General features: G+C 37.8%; 1 protein-coding gene across 1 annotated transcript in view; it reads right to left on the minus strand.

Moving 5' to 3' along the window:
- DISC1 (DISC1 scaffold protein) overlaps nt 1–17774 on the minus strand; it is a 218184-nt gene that overhangs the window by 96150 nt on the left and 104260 nt on the right. Inside the window, 1 exon segment of the mRNA XM_064509255.1 lies at nt 13791–13979. Within this exon segment, the coding sequence (XP_064365325.1) occupies nt 13791–13979 (189 nt within the window).

The following is a 17774-nucleotide window of genomic DNA, read 5'->3' on the forward strand; positions in this document are numbered from 1 at the left end:
GTCCAAACTAATTTTGTAACCATTGTAACCATTTGTAACCATGTAAACCATCTGTAACCAGTGCAGATACAGTCACATTTCACTGAAATAAGACAAATTCCAGTCAACGGGGAATACTCTTAACTATTTGAACACCATTAACAAAGGTATAATGTTGTCTCCAACTGCCTGTGAGGGGAGAACACAGTTCATACTTGCAACTGGTTTTAACTTGCTTCACTAGCAAAAACTTTTTAGATACATGAGCTTTATTTTCAATTTCTTTTGAGCGATTACACGTACTCTGAATAGGTTGTAGGCAAAATTTTTTTGACTACTGGTAAATTTGATCATCAAACATCTTCAGGCTACAACATCCACATACAAACCACGCCTTTTTAGGCTGATGAAAGAGACTAAGCCAACTACTTATAGAAGCTGTCAGAAGTTCTGCTTGCCCTAGGCAAGCTGCAGAAATAGTTGCATCCCTATCTAGGATATTGTTATTTTTAAGTTTTTTCAAGTTTGTCATTACTTAGAAGGGAAGCAGAAAACACATGGAGGAAAAAGAAGCTAAAGCTACAAATATTTGAACTTGTGCCTTTATAATTCCATCTAACATGCTGAAATGGGCAATACAGAGTTTGGGGATTTCTGTCAGCATCCACAGCTCATTTAAAGGGCATCTTCCCCACTGCAATAATGTCCCCACATCTAAGAACGAGGCCGATCACTTCATAAGCTAATGAATGATGGTATGCTACACTGACATTTACACAACTTTTCTCACAGGTACTGGAAAGAAGGAATAAATTTCATATCAGGATTTAAATATTTTTCTGCTGGGACATGCAACTTTTCATTTTGATCACTAGATGAGAATTAACACCATTCATATACCCACAAGATTGTACATAGGAAACCTGAAAATAAAAGAGCCATACATTTCATTCAGATCATTCTTTTACTGCAATAACAAGAATAAATGTGATAGGTGATTTTGTTTGGAAATGCCACATTATGAATACCCTGACTTGCAAAGAAAATGATTCCTCTCCTAAGTACAGAGAAACAATGTCCTAAAATAAAAAAAACTCATCTTAGGAGTCATAGGGCTGTAAGTTCACTGATCTAAAACTAAATGAATGTTAGCTTTTTGCCTAAAAACTACAAGATAGATACCTCCTTTTTTCTTTCATAGGATAGGCTTGCCAACTGTGAAATGTGCATCATTTTGTGATAAAACAGGAGGATTTTCTAGTTATAAAAGAACTTCTCATCAAGTCATGCTCTTTATGATGTGGACAGCACTTCCACAAGAAGTAGGGCCTGCATCCAAGTAGCTCAGACCAAAAATGGCTTCTGTAGCTTCAATAGAGCAGAAGAGCAGAGGTGAAACCCTAAACTCCGATGAAACTGGAGGCAGACCTCTTAATGACATCAATGGGCCAGAATTTCAGCCTCTGTGCATTTTCAAATTTCTCTTTCAAATAAAACATTCAATATCAAGAATGCAAGATATCTGCAATTCCTGCTGTTTCCTGTAGGACTTAAAATTTTGCAAAGCTTCTGAAAGTCAAGCCCTCAAGTGATGGGGCTGATTGCTTATCTGCTTTTCTCTGGGATGGAGCACAGATGATTTCTTTTCTATACAATACTTTAAAATAAGGGGATTGGAAAGAAATTAATAGAAAAAAATGTTTCTATTACTTTCAATCTAGATATAGGATTGTTTATCTGCACAAAAATACGCATAGTTTCACCCTGCCATTTCCAACTCACATTGCTAATTATATTTCAATACACCCCACTAGGTAAGAGGTATAATCTAGCCAAAAGTGTATAAAGGTTGTAGTCGAAGTCATGCAATGTGTCTTCCAGCTGATAATTCCAACAGGTAATGAACTCTTTAATCTTATGCAGCTTGGTAAACACTCTTTGTTTATCTTTACCCAAGCCTTCAATAGGCACATCAAACCAAATGTATCTCCTGCAAATATGACTGAATCCTCTTTTCAGTTAGAATCATTTAGAGTTTTAATTGCATTCCGCATACTACAATACTTTAATGTAAAGAAATAAATCAGGATTTGAACAGAAGAGAAAAAAAAGATTAAACCCTTTCGAATATTCAATTAAATGTATTTCTTACATTAAAAACTATTTTCTGTGATCTTGGCCTATCAGTTGAAATCTGGCAGATAATCAAAAATAATACTAATCACTCTAGCACCTGCTGTGTATCGACCTCAAGTTCTGTACAATTATTGCTGACAAAATCCCTGATTTTATAGTATAGTCTGCTACCACAATCTCCTGTGTGAAGCAAAGTCCTCAGACCACAGACCTCACAACATAATCACAAAAGCAGCAATCATTATCTTCACTCTTCATATGAAGAAACTGTGGCACAAACCAATCATGAAACATGAACAAATTCTCACCGTTCCCACAGCATTGAGAACAGAAACCAAATTGAAGTATACACGGTTCCAGCTCCTTGCCCTAGACATTAGCAATTCCCTGTTTTTCTGCATTTTACCTCAGTTTATGTCTCCAAGGAGAGAGGGAGGAAGAAAACTCTTGGACGAGGACTTTGGATTCCCGAACATGAGATACAGAGCACTTAACCCCACCCTAGATAATAAGATTTCCTTTATGTCAGAGTCATCAGTTAGGACTTACGGGAAGTACAGAAAAAATAAAAAGCTTAGGGAAAATAAAAAGCAAGAAAGGTACAGCAATTTTCACTGGGGAATAATACAAAGAACAAATAACATTTCTCTTTTGCATTTAAAAAGCTCTACATTTCCGCTTTTGTATCTTAGTAAAAGGTGAGAATTGTGAGAGGTTTTATATTGTAAAGCCTCCTTCAGGATAATGCACGCAGCAGTAAAATAATTTGGTGGATAAAGAGCGGCTATCCTAGAGGGCATTATAATTTCAGAGTTTATCTTCTGTGTTTATCATCAAAATCGCAAGTCCCTCATCTTTGTGCAATATTCGATAAATTTTTTCTGTCACACTAGATCTGGTTATACTTCTGCGTACCTGTGGGTATAAGTCTGTGGCATGCCTGGAAGCCTGCATGATTCAAACAACACTTAAACTACACAGTAGGTAGTCATTTCATTCATTTTAAGTATGTAAGTATTAAGCGAAAAGAAACCATTTGAGGATGATAATGTCCCTATTTCAGAATATGGTAATTACAGAAACTTTCATTCAGCTTGTACCTTTACTATTGTATTTGTGATTACCTTAAAGAAAACCTTAAAACAATAGCAATAAGAAAGAATGAAGCAGAAAGATCAAACTATTCTGCCTCAGACAATCAACAGGAACCAAACCTGGAAAAAAACTGTATTTTATAAGAGTGACATCCTGAATTACATTTAAAAGGAATGCAAGGGGTTCTTTTGCTTAGATGTTCATAATCCTAGATACAGTAATAGAATATTACCATTCAACATCAAATCAAAGATTAAGTTTCATGTCTCCAAAAATTATCAAACTTTTCATTCTGTCGCTTAGGTGAATTTGTCTCAATGTACATAGGTCCAAATCTTTTGATTTAGGCACAAATTACATACATTTATGTCAGCATGGAATTAAGCTTGTATACTGTAACTTGAGAACACTGAGAAAGCTCTTGAATAAAAATTTTTGGGTGGAAATATATTAATGTGCTAAGATTTTGAATCAAAATACATTCTGAAAACACACCTGTAACTTAACTTTTAACTAAAAAGTTAAACAGTAGCTTTATGTTCCGGTTCTGTTTCAGGATAATCCTGTTCTAGCACATGGATGTTACATCAGTGATCAGAAATAATATTTTGTGGCTTGCAGAGTAAAAAAAAACCAAAAAAAAAAAAAACACAAAAAAAACCCCTGTAATGTACAACTGTACAATGCTGTACTATATTCATCTTCAATCTGCAAATATCCTGAACCTGTGGAAGAACAACTGCCTGAATGGCTCCATTGGAGTGATACTTGAAAATGCACTGATAATTCCTTAAATATCCTTATCCATTTCTATGCTTATCCTCAAAAGAAAGTGAATGAGGCAAAGCATCCTAAGAGCATTTGCACATCCATGTGAACTGAAACTACCAAATGATCTCCTCTGTTATCAGATACCATATCACGTTAAATAACAATACCAAAGATTCAAGAAGACAAAATGAAACCACACTGCATGACACTCAATTAAAACCCTAGTTGGGAAATGAACATAACCTAAATAAAGAAACCTGTGAAGGCCAGACCAACTGCTTATTCACTCTTTCAACGAAACTTCAGGTTTTTAATGGGCCAGATATTGCCTTCATACTTGCAATCAGTCAATGTTTCAATATTAAATTGTCAAAGAAATCAGGGCTCATGCTGCAATCCCATCCAGCAGCTCCTGACCAAACACATATGGGCAATATCTATATGAAATGACAAAAGGAAGAGAAATCACAAAACCAATTACCTGGGTGTCTCAGTTTCCTCATCTGTCAGACAGGGATAATAATGTTTACCTTTCTTTGAACATATAAATAATTAGATCCTATCTGTTAAGCAGAACTATGGACCTTGGCAGTTTTGTTGGCCCTCTTCTGAAGCCCCCACCTTCCTCGGGCACCTTCCACCTTTCTCAGTGCCTCTGAGCAGCTTCAGACAGCCACAATTCTATCATTCTGCCAAACGTGGAATTCACACAGTGGCAATACAGAAAAATGGATGCTCTACACCATGAAGAAAAAGAGAGTTTCACAATGAAATAAAACAGAATATATAGTAGCATGAAAGTACTATCCGGACAAACTCAAGAAGTAGCAGCAAACCTTTAAGACAGTTTCCTGGTTGGTAATCACCAGGGCTAATTTAGTGGTAAAGTAGTTTAGAATAGCATATGGGAACCCACTCTATCTGTCAGATGAACAGAAGGCATTTTCCTTTTTTTGTTTTTTTTCTTTCTTTCTTTTCAAATGCTAGCATTCTGGCATCCCAGCATCTCACTTCCTCCAAAACTAACCATACTCATCAAAAAAAACACTATGACAGTATCTCCTCAAAAGACACAACTGCAGAATTGGAATCTAATGCAGACTGATTAAAACTGGTGATATATACTTCCAAATTCATTGCTGTGTTGATTCATATTTATGCTGTTGCAACTCGATCATTTTAAACAGATTTACACAAAAAAGTGGAGTGATGCAGAAACCTAGAATGTAGATGGCAAACCAGGAATTATTTGACACTACACACACAACAAACGTTTAATACCTTCAGTATATAGCTGGCAATAGTATTTCAGAGGTAAAAGAAAAGGTTATGGCATGGTTTAAGAACTTCTTGTTTGTTTGTTTTTGTGCACAGTTGCACATTAAAGGGTGCATGTTGTATGGCAGGGTTGAAAGTTACTTACTGAATTTGGATATCCTCAACTTTCACTATAGCAGAAAGTCTTTCAGTAGCACTTCTCACCACCAGATTAACTGCCATGATTCCAACAGAGCCACTCTGTATTTCTCACAAACTTGCAAAACCTTGATATCTTCACTACTTTTCCTACTTAAAGAGAACATCACCATTTTTTCCTCAAAAGAGGCATCATAAAACTTCAGACCAAGTTCCATTTCTTACACCTGGCACACAACTACCTCTATGACTGCAGAATTAGTACCATGACATTTAAGGAGTTATTACTCTGTTGTGTAATCAGGTTCTACTGCTCTCTACAAAGAACAAGAGTATTGCAAAGGTATATAAAACATTTCAGGAAAGATCACGAACTGTCGGATCCCAGTAGAAAGAAATGGAAGAGAAGCTCACCTTTGAGCATCAGCACAGAAATGCCCTGATCAAAAGACTCCTATAGGTGTCTGTGGGCTTTGAACCAAGCTATTGTGTCAGTTCAAGTTGCATGAATGCTCATTTCATATTCTCTGCATTACAGATATTTGCATCTAATTATACAGAATCACCCAGTTAAATTTAATACTTCCACTGCTTTTATATAAAGTAAACCTCTATCCTTTAAAATGAAAAATCATTAAGTATTTTACATATTAAATGAAAAACACCAAACAGGATGACCTTTATAATCACCATTACGAGAAAGACAATTGTGAGTGACTCAAGACATATGGCAAACTTAATTATGCTAAAACAGATGAATTTCCAGTATTTTCAATTCTGACAAAATTAATTTCTAAAATAAAAATATACTAGACTTTTGGTTGTAGAAAAAGCTTAGCAGAACTTAACTCTTTATAGATTATTAAATTCTTACAGTTTATATTCATCAAAAAGACAACTCTAACACATAAAAAATAAAATACTGTAATAAAAATTATTTAACAGAGATCTTAATCAGAAAACCATTTTAACTTATTTTGTATAGATCTGGGGGGAGAACAGCATGGAATGAAAACCAGCAGTCCAAACCCAATTCTCAAAGCCTGATAACAATTTGAAATACAGGGAAAATCATTAATGAATTCCAAGACTAAAAGAAGTATATGGTTATACTTAACCTGAAATATCCCAAGTGTTACACAAATGCCCACAAAAACTGAGAATCATGCCGACAACCAATGAAACGCAGACAAACATGCAATGTGCGTAACAGCACAACTCAGAGCAAAAGCAGAAATACCAATTTTTCAAATGAACCAGCAAAGAGAGTTCCAGTGAGCAGAATGCAATTACTCATACTGTATTTGGCCAAGGCAATAGAAATGGAGCTCTGCAAGGATGTTTTTTCAGGGTTGTGTTTGGTGTGTGTGTGGGGGGGGGGGGATGCGTTTGTGTGTGTGTGTTTTTGTTGTTGTCGTTTTTTTAACAGGGACCTGGCTTTTACATACTGCTGAGTGCTACTTTGGAGCATCAGTTGAAGGTCAACTCAGAATAAAGACTGACCAGCTGCACTGCCAGTGCCGCTTCCTCCATCACCACCTAGCATTTTATACATTTTGTGAAGGCTAAATAGAGTAAAAGCTAGCTAAATCTGACATGAGCACTGTTAAAAGAGAGATGGTCACAGATGTAAGCAACACACCATTCCATTCCGCCTCTCATTTGAATGACAACCAGCATTTCAGATACTTCTGACATGTGGAACATAATGACCTTGCACAAATTAGAAGTGGACACACAGTGAGACCCAGGACAGCTTCCTCCTCATGGAAGCCCATCTGTTACACGCTGTGTGGTTTTCCTTTAATGATTTATTTAAACAGAAGCAATCAAAAGGTTCATCTTTTCAGTTTAAAATGAGATAATCACTCAGATGTGAGAACTGTGGAAAGAATATGGAAAGCCTATTTCATGCAGAGAAAGACAACATTGAAGAAACATTATAAACACAACCTGGAAATCAGTAAAGAAAAATGTGGAATAATTTTTTGCACAACACAGGCAGATGCTGAATGATATTTTTTGAAATAATTAAGAATGCTAGGGAGTTTTAATAGCTTTTAGACCTTTCCAAAAAGCATTACAAAAATCAAAGTTAGAAAGGAAGATAGTTGCTATATAAAAACTCTCCTATTAATAAAAACAAATATTTAAATTAAAAAAGAAAGGTTTCCCAGTGAGAAACACTTTGCACATACTTCTCTTATGAGACTTCCGATGCTGAATCTGTCAGAATAAAACCATGCCTTTAAAAGGGAATAAAAATACTTTAGAGTAAATGCTCATTAACAGTTAGGTAAATCACATCCTATATAATTGTGTAAGAAACAGAGAACCTGCTTTTCATAAATACTTTGGTACGCAAAGCCAGTATTATTTTAAGCAGCATCCCTAGCAGTTTCTGTTGTCCACATGAATGTTAAGTTTCAGAGAAATTAATTTTATCCTGCATAATGGCCAAATATAGAGCTTTCGAACAATGAGCATAAAAAGACTAGGAAAATTTTTGTTATTCTTCAAAGTGCATTCTGAACAAACTGTACCACACTTCAGTTTTAAGCCGCCAAGCATACTTTTCAAAAAATAAAAAAGTAAATAAAAAACAGACACGGATAGATTTCTCTTCAGGTACAGGACAAATAGCTATGAGATATTCTGTGCAAACATGCAGGGTATGTTCATTGAACAAGAATAAGAAAAACCAAATGTGAAAGCATGCTACATTCATTTCAGAAATGAAAATTCCAGCTTCCTAAGCTACCCCTCTGCTACATCCAATTCATTATTTAATAAATATATCTGTTCATCTCCAGGAAACCTCAGCCACTCTACAAGCAGGCTGGTTAAGAGCTTTAGGACCAACACAAGCAATTTCTAAGGCAATAAAGCTCTCAGTGATGTCAATGAGAGTTCAGCAGTAAAGACTGAAATATCAGCTTCCAAAAAATGGTTATAAAAAGGGTTAATAAGCTGCTTTGATGCACATGATAGCCTTTATTTTATATTTCCTCTAGAAAGTCTTTCAGTATAGAAATTCTACTTACAGTGACTTGGCAAGGTCAACCGAACAATTAGATCACGTAATAGGGCCCCCCTAGTTTTGTGCATACATATACATTACTTACCAGGAGATGTTTTCCCCAAAGCGTGTGTAATAGAGGCAGAAATTGGCTGAGTGCAGCCAGAAAGGGGACTTGGCAAACGAGGCAGACAAACCTGCCCTTCAATATTGGTAATGAGGAAACTGAGACAAGAGGGTAGTTTTCATTTCCAGCCCTAGGTTAGAAATGCCAATCAGTGCAAGCCAGGATTTTTAAGTGCAATCCAGCAGTTTGGCAGACAGGCAAGTAATTAAGTTTCACTTGTCTGGAACAAGGTTTTGGCTGTTCTAGGCTGCAAAGCAATTATCTTCCTCGCCATAACAGAGCCCTTTGACTTCATAAGGCAGGCCTGGTCAACAGCAAAACGCAAGATCTTCAGTGATTTTCTCAGAACCATTATGCCAAAGGCTATAGAAATTCCTGCAGTCTAGAAGAACGCAAAGCTCATCACAAAGTATCACTTAATTTCAAATGTGTTTATTTAAAGTGATTAATTCAACTTGCTAGAGCATCAATCAGGAAACCTGGCTTCACTACCATTTCAAATAAAATTACATGACCTCTCTGCGTCTCCCGTTTTTGTATGTGTGAAACAGCAGTAATAGTAGATCGCTTCTATAAGAGTGCTCTGACACCCTCAAAAGAAAGTTACTATATAGAAGGGCAAATTAGTACTATTCATCCTAAAATACTAATCAATAAGTTACTTTTTGATGCTTCTATTATCCAAAGGGAAAAAATATCTTTGAGCATCTCTAAAAATATGAAAGGATTTTTATCAAGTCTCCTTTGTAGAGAACACTGACAGCTCTCTGCACAGTAAGCCAAGCCTGATTTTTGCACTACATCTGCAATATCTTTTATACTTGGGCAGCTGGCACGAAGTGAGAAAATTCATTAACATGCTAATGATGCATCCTATTTAAAATTCCAGCTCTGATTATTGTGTGATTAAGTCTCTTCCCTTGACGTCTGCTTTCTTATATCGACATTACTGTGAGAAATCAACAATTATTAATGAAGAAAAACCAGGTGACCAATTTATACACAAGAGAGAGACAAACACATACACGCATTTTAGTGTTCCAATTTTTTTGGTTTTTTTTAAAAAAAGGGGGGGTATTTTCAGGCAAACTGGTATTATCTTCAGTTCAACAGCCATTTCAAAATAAGTTTTTTAAGAAGTTCACAGGCACAAGAGATGATGTAGAAATGGCTATGTGTAGAAATACCTACGCAGAAGGTTTTAAGGAGCTATAAGAGAAAATAGGGAGGGCTCCTGAGGTAGGAAAAGTAGAAGATTATTCCCTGGAAACAATATCAAAGCAAGAATGAAAGTGGACAACTGCTCATGGCGTCCAGTCGATCTGATTACCTCTCCAGGAGAAAAATGAAGCATCGCCTTCGTACAGTGAATAACATTTCAACCCACTAACTCATTTAAACTAGCATAAAGCTTCCAAGAAGAGAAGACTTAGGGACTGTTTTCTCTGCATCGCTTCCAGTAACCTTTGTTCAGTCTGTGGCAGACATTTATTTCATAAATAGTAGAGCCAGGTCAAAGTGTGGCAGAGCTCGCCCACAACTCTGCTCGGAGGAGGAATCGCAGGAACATTCCCAGCCCACTTTAGCACATAAATCAACCAGGCTAGCCCAGATCATTTGTGCTGTTTAAGTTAACCCATCTCATTTTGCCTGAAGTGCCCACGCACTCCCTTTTTAACTGTGAGCAGTTAATGGAGGACAGTAACACCCCCAGCTAGCACAGTTAGACGGAGGAAGGATTTCTCTCCCGGGTTGGTAGCTCGAGAGGGAGAAGTCAAACTGAACAATAAGAGTCTGCACAAAGCAATGGTATCCATCGCTCAGGCTAATTTTAGCCGTAGCACAGAGCAGCTGAGCCCTGGCTGCATTACCAGCTCGAGCAGCAGGAGCATTTCAGGAGCGGTCTTGCTGCCAGACCACACTCCTGCAAAATCACGCTGTCACCGAAAGCAGCAGGTCCACACACTCCCTGCCGCAAGCCGCGTGGCTGTGCCACCTCCAGGCAGCCTGGCGGGCGCTCGCGGCAGGCTCGCAAGCCCTGCCGGAGCCAGGCTTCGCACCAGCACAGAGCTGGTGGCTTGCAGGCACCACCGGGCACCGTCACCTTCCCTGAGGCAGAGGAAAAGGCAGACGTGCCCTTTGCAGCAGCAGCAGATTTTACTGGCTTTCACCAACAACAAAACTCAGGGCCTGGCTTCCCCCCTAAGTCCTGCAGTAAGTCAGCTAGCTCCAGCTTAAAAGTATGAGCAACTCCGGGATGCCTGCGTACAGCTTAGCACTAGCCTAGGAGCAAGGCTCTAATTACACTCGGAGCTACTGCCACAGTGAAAAAGAAAAGCCTGCCGAGACCTGAATTCAGAACTGCAAAAGGAAAAAGTAGGAAAAAAGTCCAAAAGTCACAAATAGATTTGTTGCAGATTCCTGGGGAACTGGTTCAACTCTTTGGGACATAGATACGCTAGTTACAATCTCGCTAATGCTGATAACACAAAGGGAAGAAACCTGCTGGGCTGGGCTGCTGCATTTGGACCACTACTGCCAGAGTTAGCCCTGCTACTCCAGCTCAGATCATACCTTTCACAGTGCAGACAAATCCAACACAATTATTTTTGGTTCCTTTAAACAACAGCAGCAGAAATACCTCAGCTCACAGCAGGTACAGCCTTCATATTATCCTTTATGCAAAGAGTCTGCATCATATTTCACTGCTCAACATTTGACAGCTCTCTTTTCACCCTAATATTTCCAGTTTAGGATAATGGCTTCATATACACTAAACTGGCAAAACCCAGCACTAGCGGAGAAAACAGCAGCCCTACTCTCCCTCTCACTGCTGCTGCAAGCCTCATGCTGGACATTCCCTTGAAGAGCACTAGTGTTTGTAGGACCATGTGGGGAACCCATTAGGGAACCGATCCTGATTACAACCAACCTAGGGAAGTACGAAGAGAAGGAAAGGGAGAAAAGGGAGAGAGACAAGAAAAGTGAGCATGAAATAACAGCTTTTAAAAAGCAAATTGGTAAGACAGGAATGTTCAGAGAAACTTATCAAAATGGAGGGAAGGGAGACAGTGGTGTTTGGGTGATACTTCCCATTCACCCAAATCCTCCTTCTTCCTCTTCAAAAATTCCTTTTAAAAAAGAACTTCTACCTTATTCACATGGAAGCTGGTTTTTCATTTTCTCTCTCTCTCTCTTTTTTTTTTTTTTTTTTTTTTTTTTACTGTAAATATATATTAGGATGAACATTAACATCTCGAAAACTCAATTCATTTAAGTTTTCAGTTGCTACAAGTTGCAAACTGCAACAATTGCCCTGGAAAAACAATACCCATTTCCAGTCAGCCCACCACAGACAACAGGGTGCAGCATCCAACAAAATAAAAGACAGCAACAGCTATAGCAAAAACTTCCTCGATCATATACTATCTGTGGCTTAAACTATCCGACAGTAACAAAATTTTATTCCCATTGTTTACGCTCTATTCTCCAAACATAAAAGTACTCTAAAAACAACAACTAGTTCATAAAAGTGGATGTCTCATTTAAGACACAATGTGTTTACTATTTTCCAGAGTGTAACAGAAGGCTTTTTTTTTTTAATTAAATGTGTTGGTGTCAATCTCATGCTAGTGTTCTCAAACCTAAAGGAGTTTCCATTCTTTAAAGAAGAAAATGGTGTAGATTACATGCAAGGAGGGCAGGGATGAGGACAAGGGAAGATCTCAGATTTCAATTTATATATCTCCGATGGGGATGTGCTTAATAGAGTTTTATTTTACACAAGCATAACATTTCTCTTCTAACTCCTACACAATCACAATAAATTTAAAGAACAATCCACTTGGTAAACATCCTGCATTTTGCAATTTATTGTCATAAACTGTAGGACAGTAGAGGTCAGAACAAGATGACACTTCATTGCAGCTACATAAATGCAAAGGAAAAAACAGTCTCTGAAGTGCTACCAGTTCTGTTGCTTCAGCAACAGTCTTATATAGGTTTTGTTTGAAACCCTGCTGAATAAAAATGCAAATGAGAAGTGTTTCCCCCAAAAAATCCAACAAAACTGTGTGTTACAGGATGTTTCACTGTCCTAGAAACAAGGTAGCAACAAAATGGACAGCTCAGGTCAGAGCTCTTTTCCACACCCTTGCAAATCCAAGCAACGAGGAAGCATCACACATTGCAGTTGTGGATCACATTACTTAGGTATTAACGCACATCTTTGAAGAAAATTGTTAAAATTTTTAACCATCTAGTTTCTAACAAAGCAAGTTCTTGTCTAGGAGTATACCTGTATTCTTCTACATATTTTAAAGGATATTATCACTTTAGACATGTTCAGATACCTACGAAACATTTTGTTTCTAAGATAACTCCGCCTATCTACTTGCCTATGAAGAGATTTCATATTCTTTTAAAACTGAGGCACTTTTCTGTCCTCAACCAAACTCTGGCCCACAAGATCACGGAAAAGCAAAGACATTCAAACCCCTAGAGCTTTAATGAATCTCTCAGATTTATACTTAGCTGTTTAGAGGTAACCATAGTAACTGTACATTTGTAATCAGTAAATTAAAAGGCTGAGTAACATTTAAATCAAGCAGCAAGGCCACTTTATCTGCATAACTTCAGGAGGGGGGACATTAGACAGAGAGGACCGGCCTAGTGGCTTTGCTACTTTGTTAATTTGTCTGTAGTCTTCCCCCTAATTGCAGGTCTCCAATTCCGCTATGACACTGCAAACCAAGTACACTGCTTATTGGTATACGCGAGCTGTATTTGTTAAGCTGTTTAAATCCTCCCAGTCATAAACTTAAAGAACCCTTGCCTTCAGAGCCATGCACCCCTTTTCACCTCACACATTTAGAGTTGTTGCATTCAACATCATCTTCTGCTTACACCTAAAAGATTATTTATGTGTATTTCACTGTATGTGAATATATGCAGGGCATCATCATTATTACAACATGGGGCTTAGAAAACCAAGTGTTTGAGAACTGGGCTAAGAGAGATCTCAAAACCAGCATTTTGCCAGGATACTCCTCCTCCTCCTCAGCTTCCCCCTTCCCTGCCAGTGACCAGACAAAGCTGAAGATCATGCACAGCATATTGCTTATCTAGGTCCTGGCCAAACTTTCCTCTGAAAAACGTTTTGTGAAATGCAAGGTGGCTCATCAAACCCAGCAGAATTCTAGATGCCCACAACTGAACAAAAGCTGTAATCACCTGTGAATTACTTACCAAAGGCGGTCTCTCCCTGCTCAAGTTCTTGTTTCAGTCTGCTGTAATCATCTTTAATTCTCTCCAATTTTCGGACATTTCTGGCACTCAACACCAACAGCTCATTGAGAAGTCCTTCCAGCCCCTCCTTCTCAGACGTTAATGATCTTATTTCTTCTGTCAGATCTTTAGCAGTCCCGAAATTACTTCCTGCATGTTCAGGCGGGGCAGGGGGAAGAGGGAGGAAGAGACAATGAAGCAGACATTCATCAGTATGTTCCATACAAAACAAGAGAAATTAAACAACTACACTCTCCAAAAGCAACTTAAAGACCAGATCAGGAAAAAAAGAGACCATTCTGCAGTAAGACTGAACAACTTGCAAGCATCCATTTTATTAACCTACTACAAAAAGACTCACAATTGTAGGAGATTCAAATTCATACATACAGAAATAGTCTTTTTTGTATTGCTACCTTTTACATTTTTTGAGAAAATCTTTTTCCAAGGCCTGCACTGCAGAAAATGTTATAGTGTAATTCATGGATCATTGCGCTGTAATCAGTCAGACCAGCTGCAGGTTTTGGAGGACACCTCAACTCACAGTGTTTTTGAAATAGATGCTATCAATCTGCTAGACTCTAAAATATTTCTCTTTGAACAAAGAAGCACCATGCAGTTCTTCATAACAAGCACCAGAAGGTTGTTCATAAATGACACATTGCATTTCTTAGGTGGCATGCACCCACTAAAAGGAATATCAGAAGAAAATTCTGAGCAAACATTTAAAAGTCACAGCTCTCCACATCTGGCTCTCCCTGAAGCGTGGGACATCAGAGACTGGCAGAATACCTAGGTATTGCCAGCTCACACTGCTCTGGAGTCTGTAAAAATGTTTAGCTCCTTTGGAGATGGAACCAGAGTCCAAAGTTCAATTCCCAACTGGTTTACACCATAGCATATAACATTAGCCACTTAATCTTTCTCGAACACAGTTTCATAAGAACAGAGACAGACATGCTTCCTTGCTTCATAGAGAAGTCTTAGGTATAAATATACTAAAGATGGTGAGGTGCTCAGCTACTAAATCATTTTTAAACAGTAGTAACTATTGTTATGCTACATTTATACAGCTGCACATGTGTCTTTTTTAATGATTCAACTACTTGTTTTAAAAAAAACAAAAATACTATCAACAGAGTACTTATACTGAGAAATCTTTTTCTTGTAGGCTTGTCCGACACAAAACAATATCTCTAGCACAAAAACACAGCTGTAGCATTGTCCTAACTTACGAAAAATTCAGCAGTTTGATCTAGTAAGTAAAAGCATTTAACATTTACAAATTTAGCCTTGATCCAAATATTGATGAGACATGCACCCAGTCACACATACGGGATGCCTCATCGCACTACAAAGTATATGCAATGATTTCAGACTCCTGAAATAACTTTATAATACCAGCATTATTCAGATATTATCTTTTTTTTTCCAAAAATATAGTAAGACGTTGCTTATAGACAACAGATAAATTCAAAAGTTTATTTTAGAAAATTAAGATACATTCCAAAACATCAGATCCACATCAGTTTCCTGAATTGCAGCATTACTTCCCTTTTGCCTGGTTGTCTCAAAAGTGTTGGCCACAAAGTCTTAAAGAGAAATGCCAGGCTGCTGTTCAGTTCCTCCAGGACAGGGGAGCAAGAACTGGATGCAAGTATTTACACTAGTCAGAAGACTGCAAACTGCCTTTAGTCACTGACAGCAGCTCCACTCCTCCACAGTGCAGCAGCAGACGGAAACACTCGGAGCCAATTTTTACTGTCATCCCAAAAGAAAGATGCTGCTGCCAACTCAACCGGGCCATATAGAGGCAAATGTGCCAAAAGGAGATTTCACTTTTCAAAATTTTAGAAAAGACTGTATAAAGTAAGTCAGGTTTAAATATAAAACATTGCTAAGTATGATGGCCTGTGTTTTTTTAATTTAGTCATAAGAGACAGGTGTACTGTCAAGCCAAGCCTTTTTCCTGCTTAAAGGAGCCAAATTCTTTTTCTGTTTTAAGAGTTAAAAACTTCTCTACTTCTCAGCTAAAACCCTATTTGCCAGTTGTAGCCTACAAAGATTAAACAATTGAATACTTACAAATATGCTCTACAAATAAGAGGATGTAATGGTTTTCAAACGCATTTACGTAGGCAAAACAGCGCAAATCTTATCATCTTTGTCATGTGTTTCCAAATGGGTAAAACATGGCAGAAAGATAAGGAAGACAAAAATCCCTGGAAAAATGGCAGATATTCAGATGTTTCTAAGGCAGCAAGACTTACAGTTAAACATTGCACCTTTACTGCACTTGAACTCATCCCAAGCATCAGTGCACAGAATCCTTAATAAAACGTAAGGACAAAACATTCTTCATCAGAAGCTGGAGCCTTCTCTAACACTTCAGAAATCAGCAAGGAGAAAGATATGGTATAATACATGAAAGTTTTATGCATATTGAAGGGATCTTAATTCCCAGAGCGGAAGTTTATATCAAAACTGAGCCTATGAGGAAATTGCATCCAATATATGCCCAAAAGCCAAACCTGCCTGATGTAGATTTCCCTGACAGTAGAAACGTCTGAAAGGCTGCAGTGAAAATTCAGAAGGGCATATACGGATTCATGCACCACCAACTGTCATCACTGAGCTTCCAACCTCAATCACGGCAACTAAAATAACTGTTTCTAAATGCTATAAGAAAGTTGATTTAAAAATTAATATATATAACCTCTAGCTGCTAACATGGCGTCATGTTCTGGGGAGTCTTGGGGGTTTCGTTTGTTTTTTTTGTTAAGAGCCAAAGTTCCTTTGGATACTGCAGAAACATTCTTCAGACATTTGCCAAAATATTTTACTCTGCTAATATTCTGAGACTGTTAAAACTCTTTTCTTTAATGCTAAAATAACGATTTTTTCTAAGTGAACACAGTAACAGGTACTTTATTGAACACTCAGAGATGCATTTTACACAGCTATACCACTAGAGAGAATTCTAGTTGGATGACATTAGATAAATACAATCAGTCCTTTTCTTCCCTAGAAAGTCTAAGTCACCGAAGCAAATAGGACTGGTCCCTTGGAAAATCTGTACAGACAACAATAAAATCAAGCGATAAATATTATAACTCAAAGCTGAGCTTCTGTCCATACCAAGACCTCAGAAAGGTAATAATGGCATTCTATGAAGGGGACAGAACAGTGAAATGTCACTCTTCCCATCCTTCCTCCTGCCTCATAGTGATACTACTGATACACAGTTTCAGCCAATGCATATATGTTCATATAAATAAACACACACAGACTGGTACACCAAATGGGGGAATCTACAACTTCAGAAAATTGTTTATAAGTGTCCATGCTAGAAATTGTTTATAAATGTCCATGCTAGAAGGCCCTACTGGTATCTCAAAGCTGTTCAGTTTAGACTTGAATAAATGCATGGAAATAACGGTCTTTGGAAGAAATAATCAACTCCACTGAGGAAAAAAAAAAGAATAATCATGTGAAATATACTTAGGATTATAATAAAATCTGAAAACACTCACATGAGCCAAACTCATTATATTACAAGTACTGCACTGAAGAGTCATATTGTCCCTTTGCAACTAATCCCAAGTATATGCTGCTCTGAATAGGGTGAATAACACTCTTAAAATACACTGTCTTAAGGAACTGAGTTCGTACACTTAACTTTGAGAGGTTCAACCTTACTGTTATCTCGGAAGACAGCAACAAAAACCCAGTTTAAACTTCAACCTTAATCTTGCCCTCTGGGGCCCTTTCCTCTCTCTCATCCTTAATCCTCCTCTCTCTCCATAGTGCCTGGCACTTCAGCAGCTTTCAGTAGGAGACCAAATGCCCTGTCACATGGACTGCCACAGCAACGTGCTGCAAGAACAAACACTGCCATTAGGGGAAAAAAAGCCTGAATTTGCAGGCAGTAGAATTCAGGATTTG

This window comes from Dromaius novaehollandiae, chromosome 3 (genome assembly GCF_036370855.1).
Source record: "Dromaius novaehollandiae isolate bDroNov1 chromosome 3, bDroNov1.hap1, whole genome shotgun sequence".
Lineage (NCBI taxonomy): Eukaryota > Metazoa > Chordata > Aves > Casuariiformes > Dromaiidae > Dromaius > Dromaius novaehollandiae.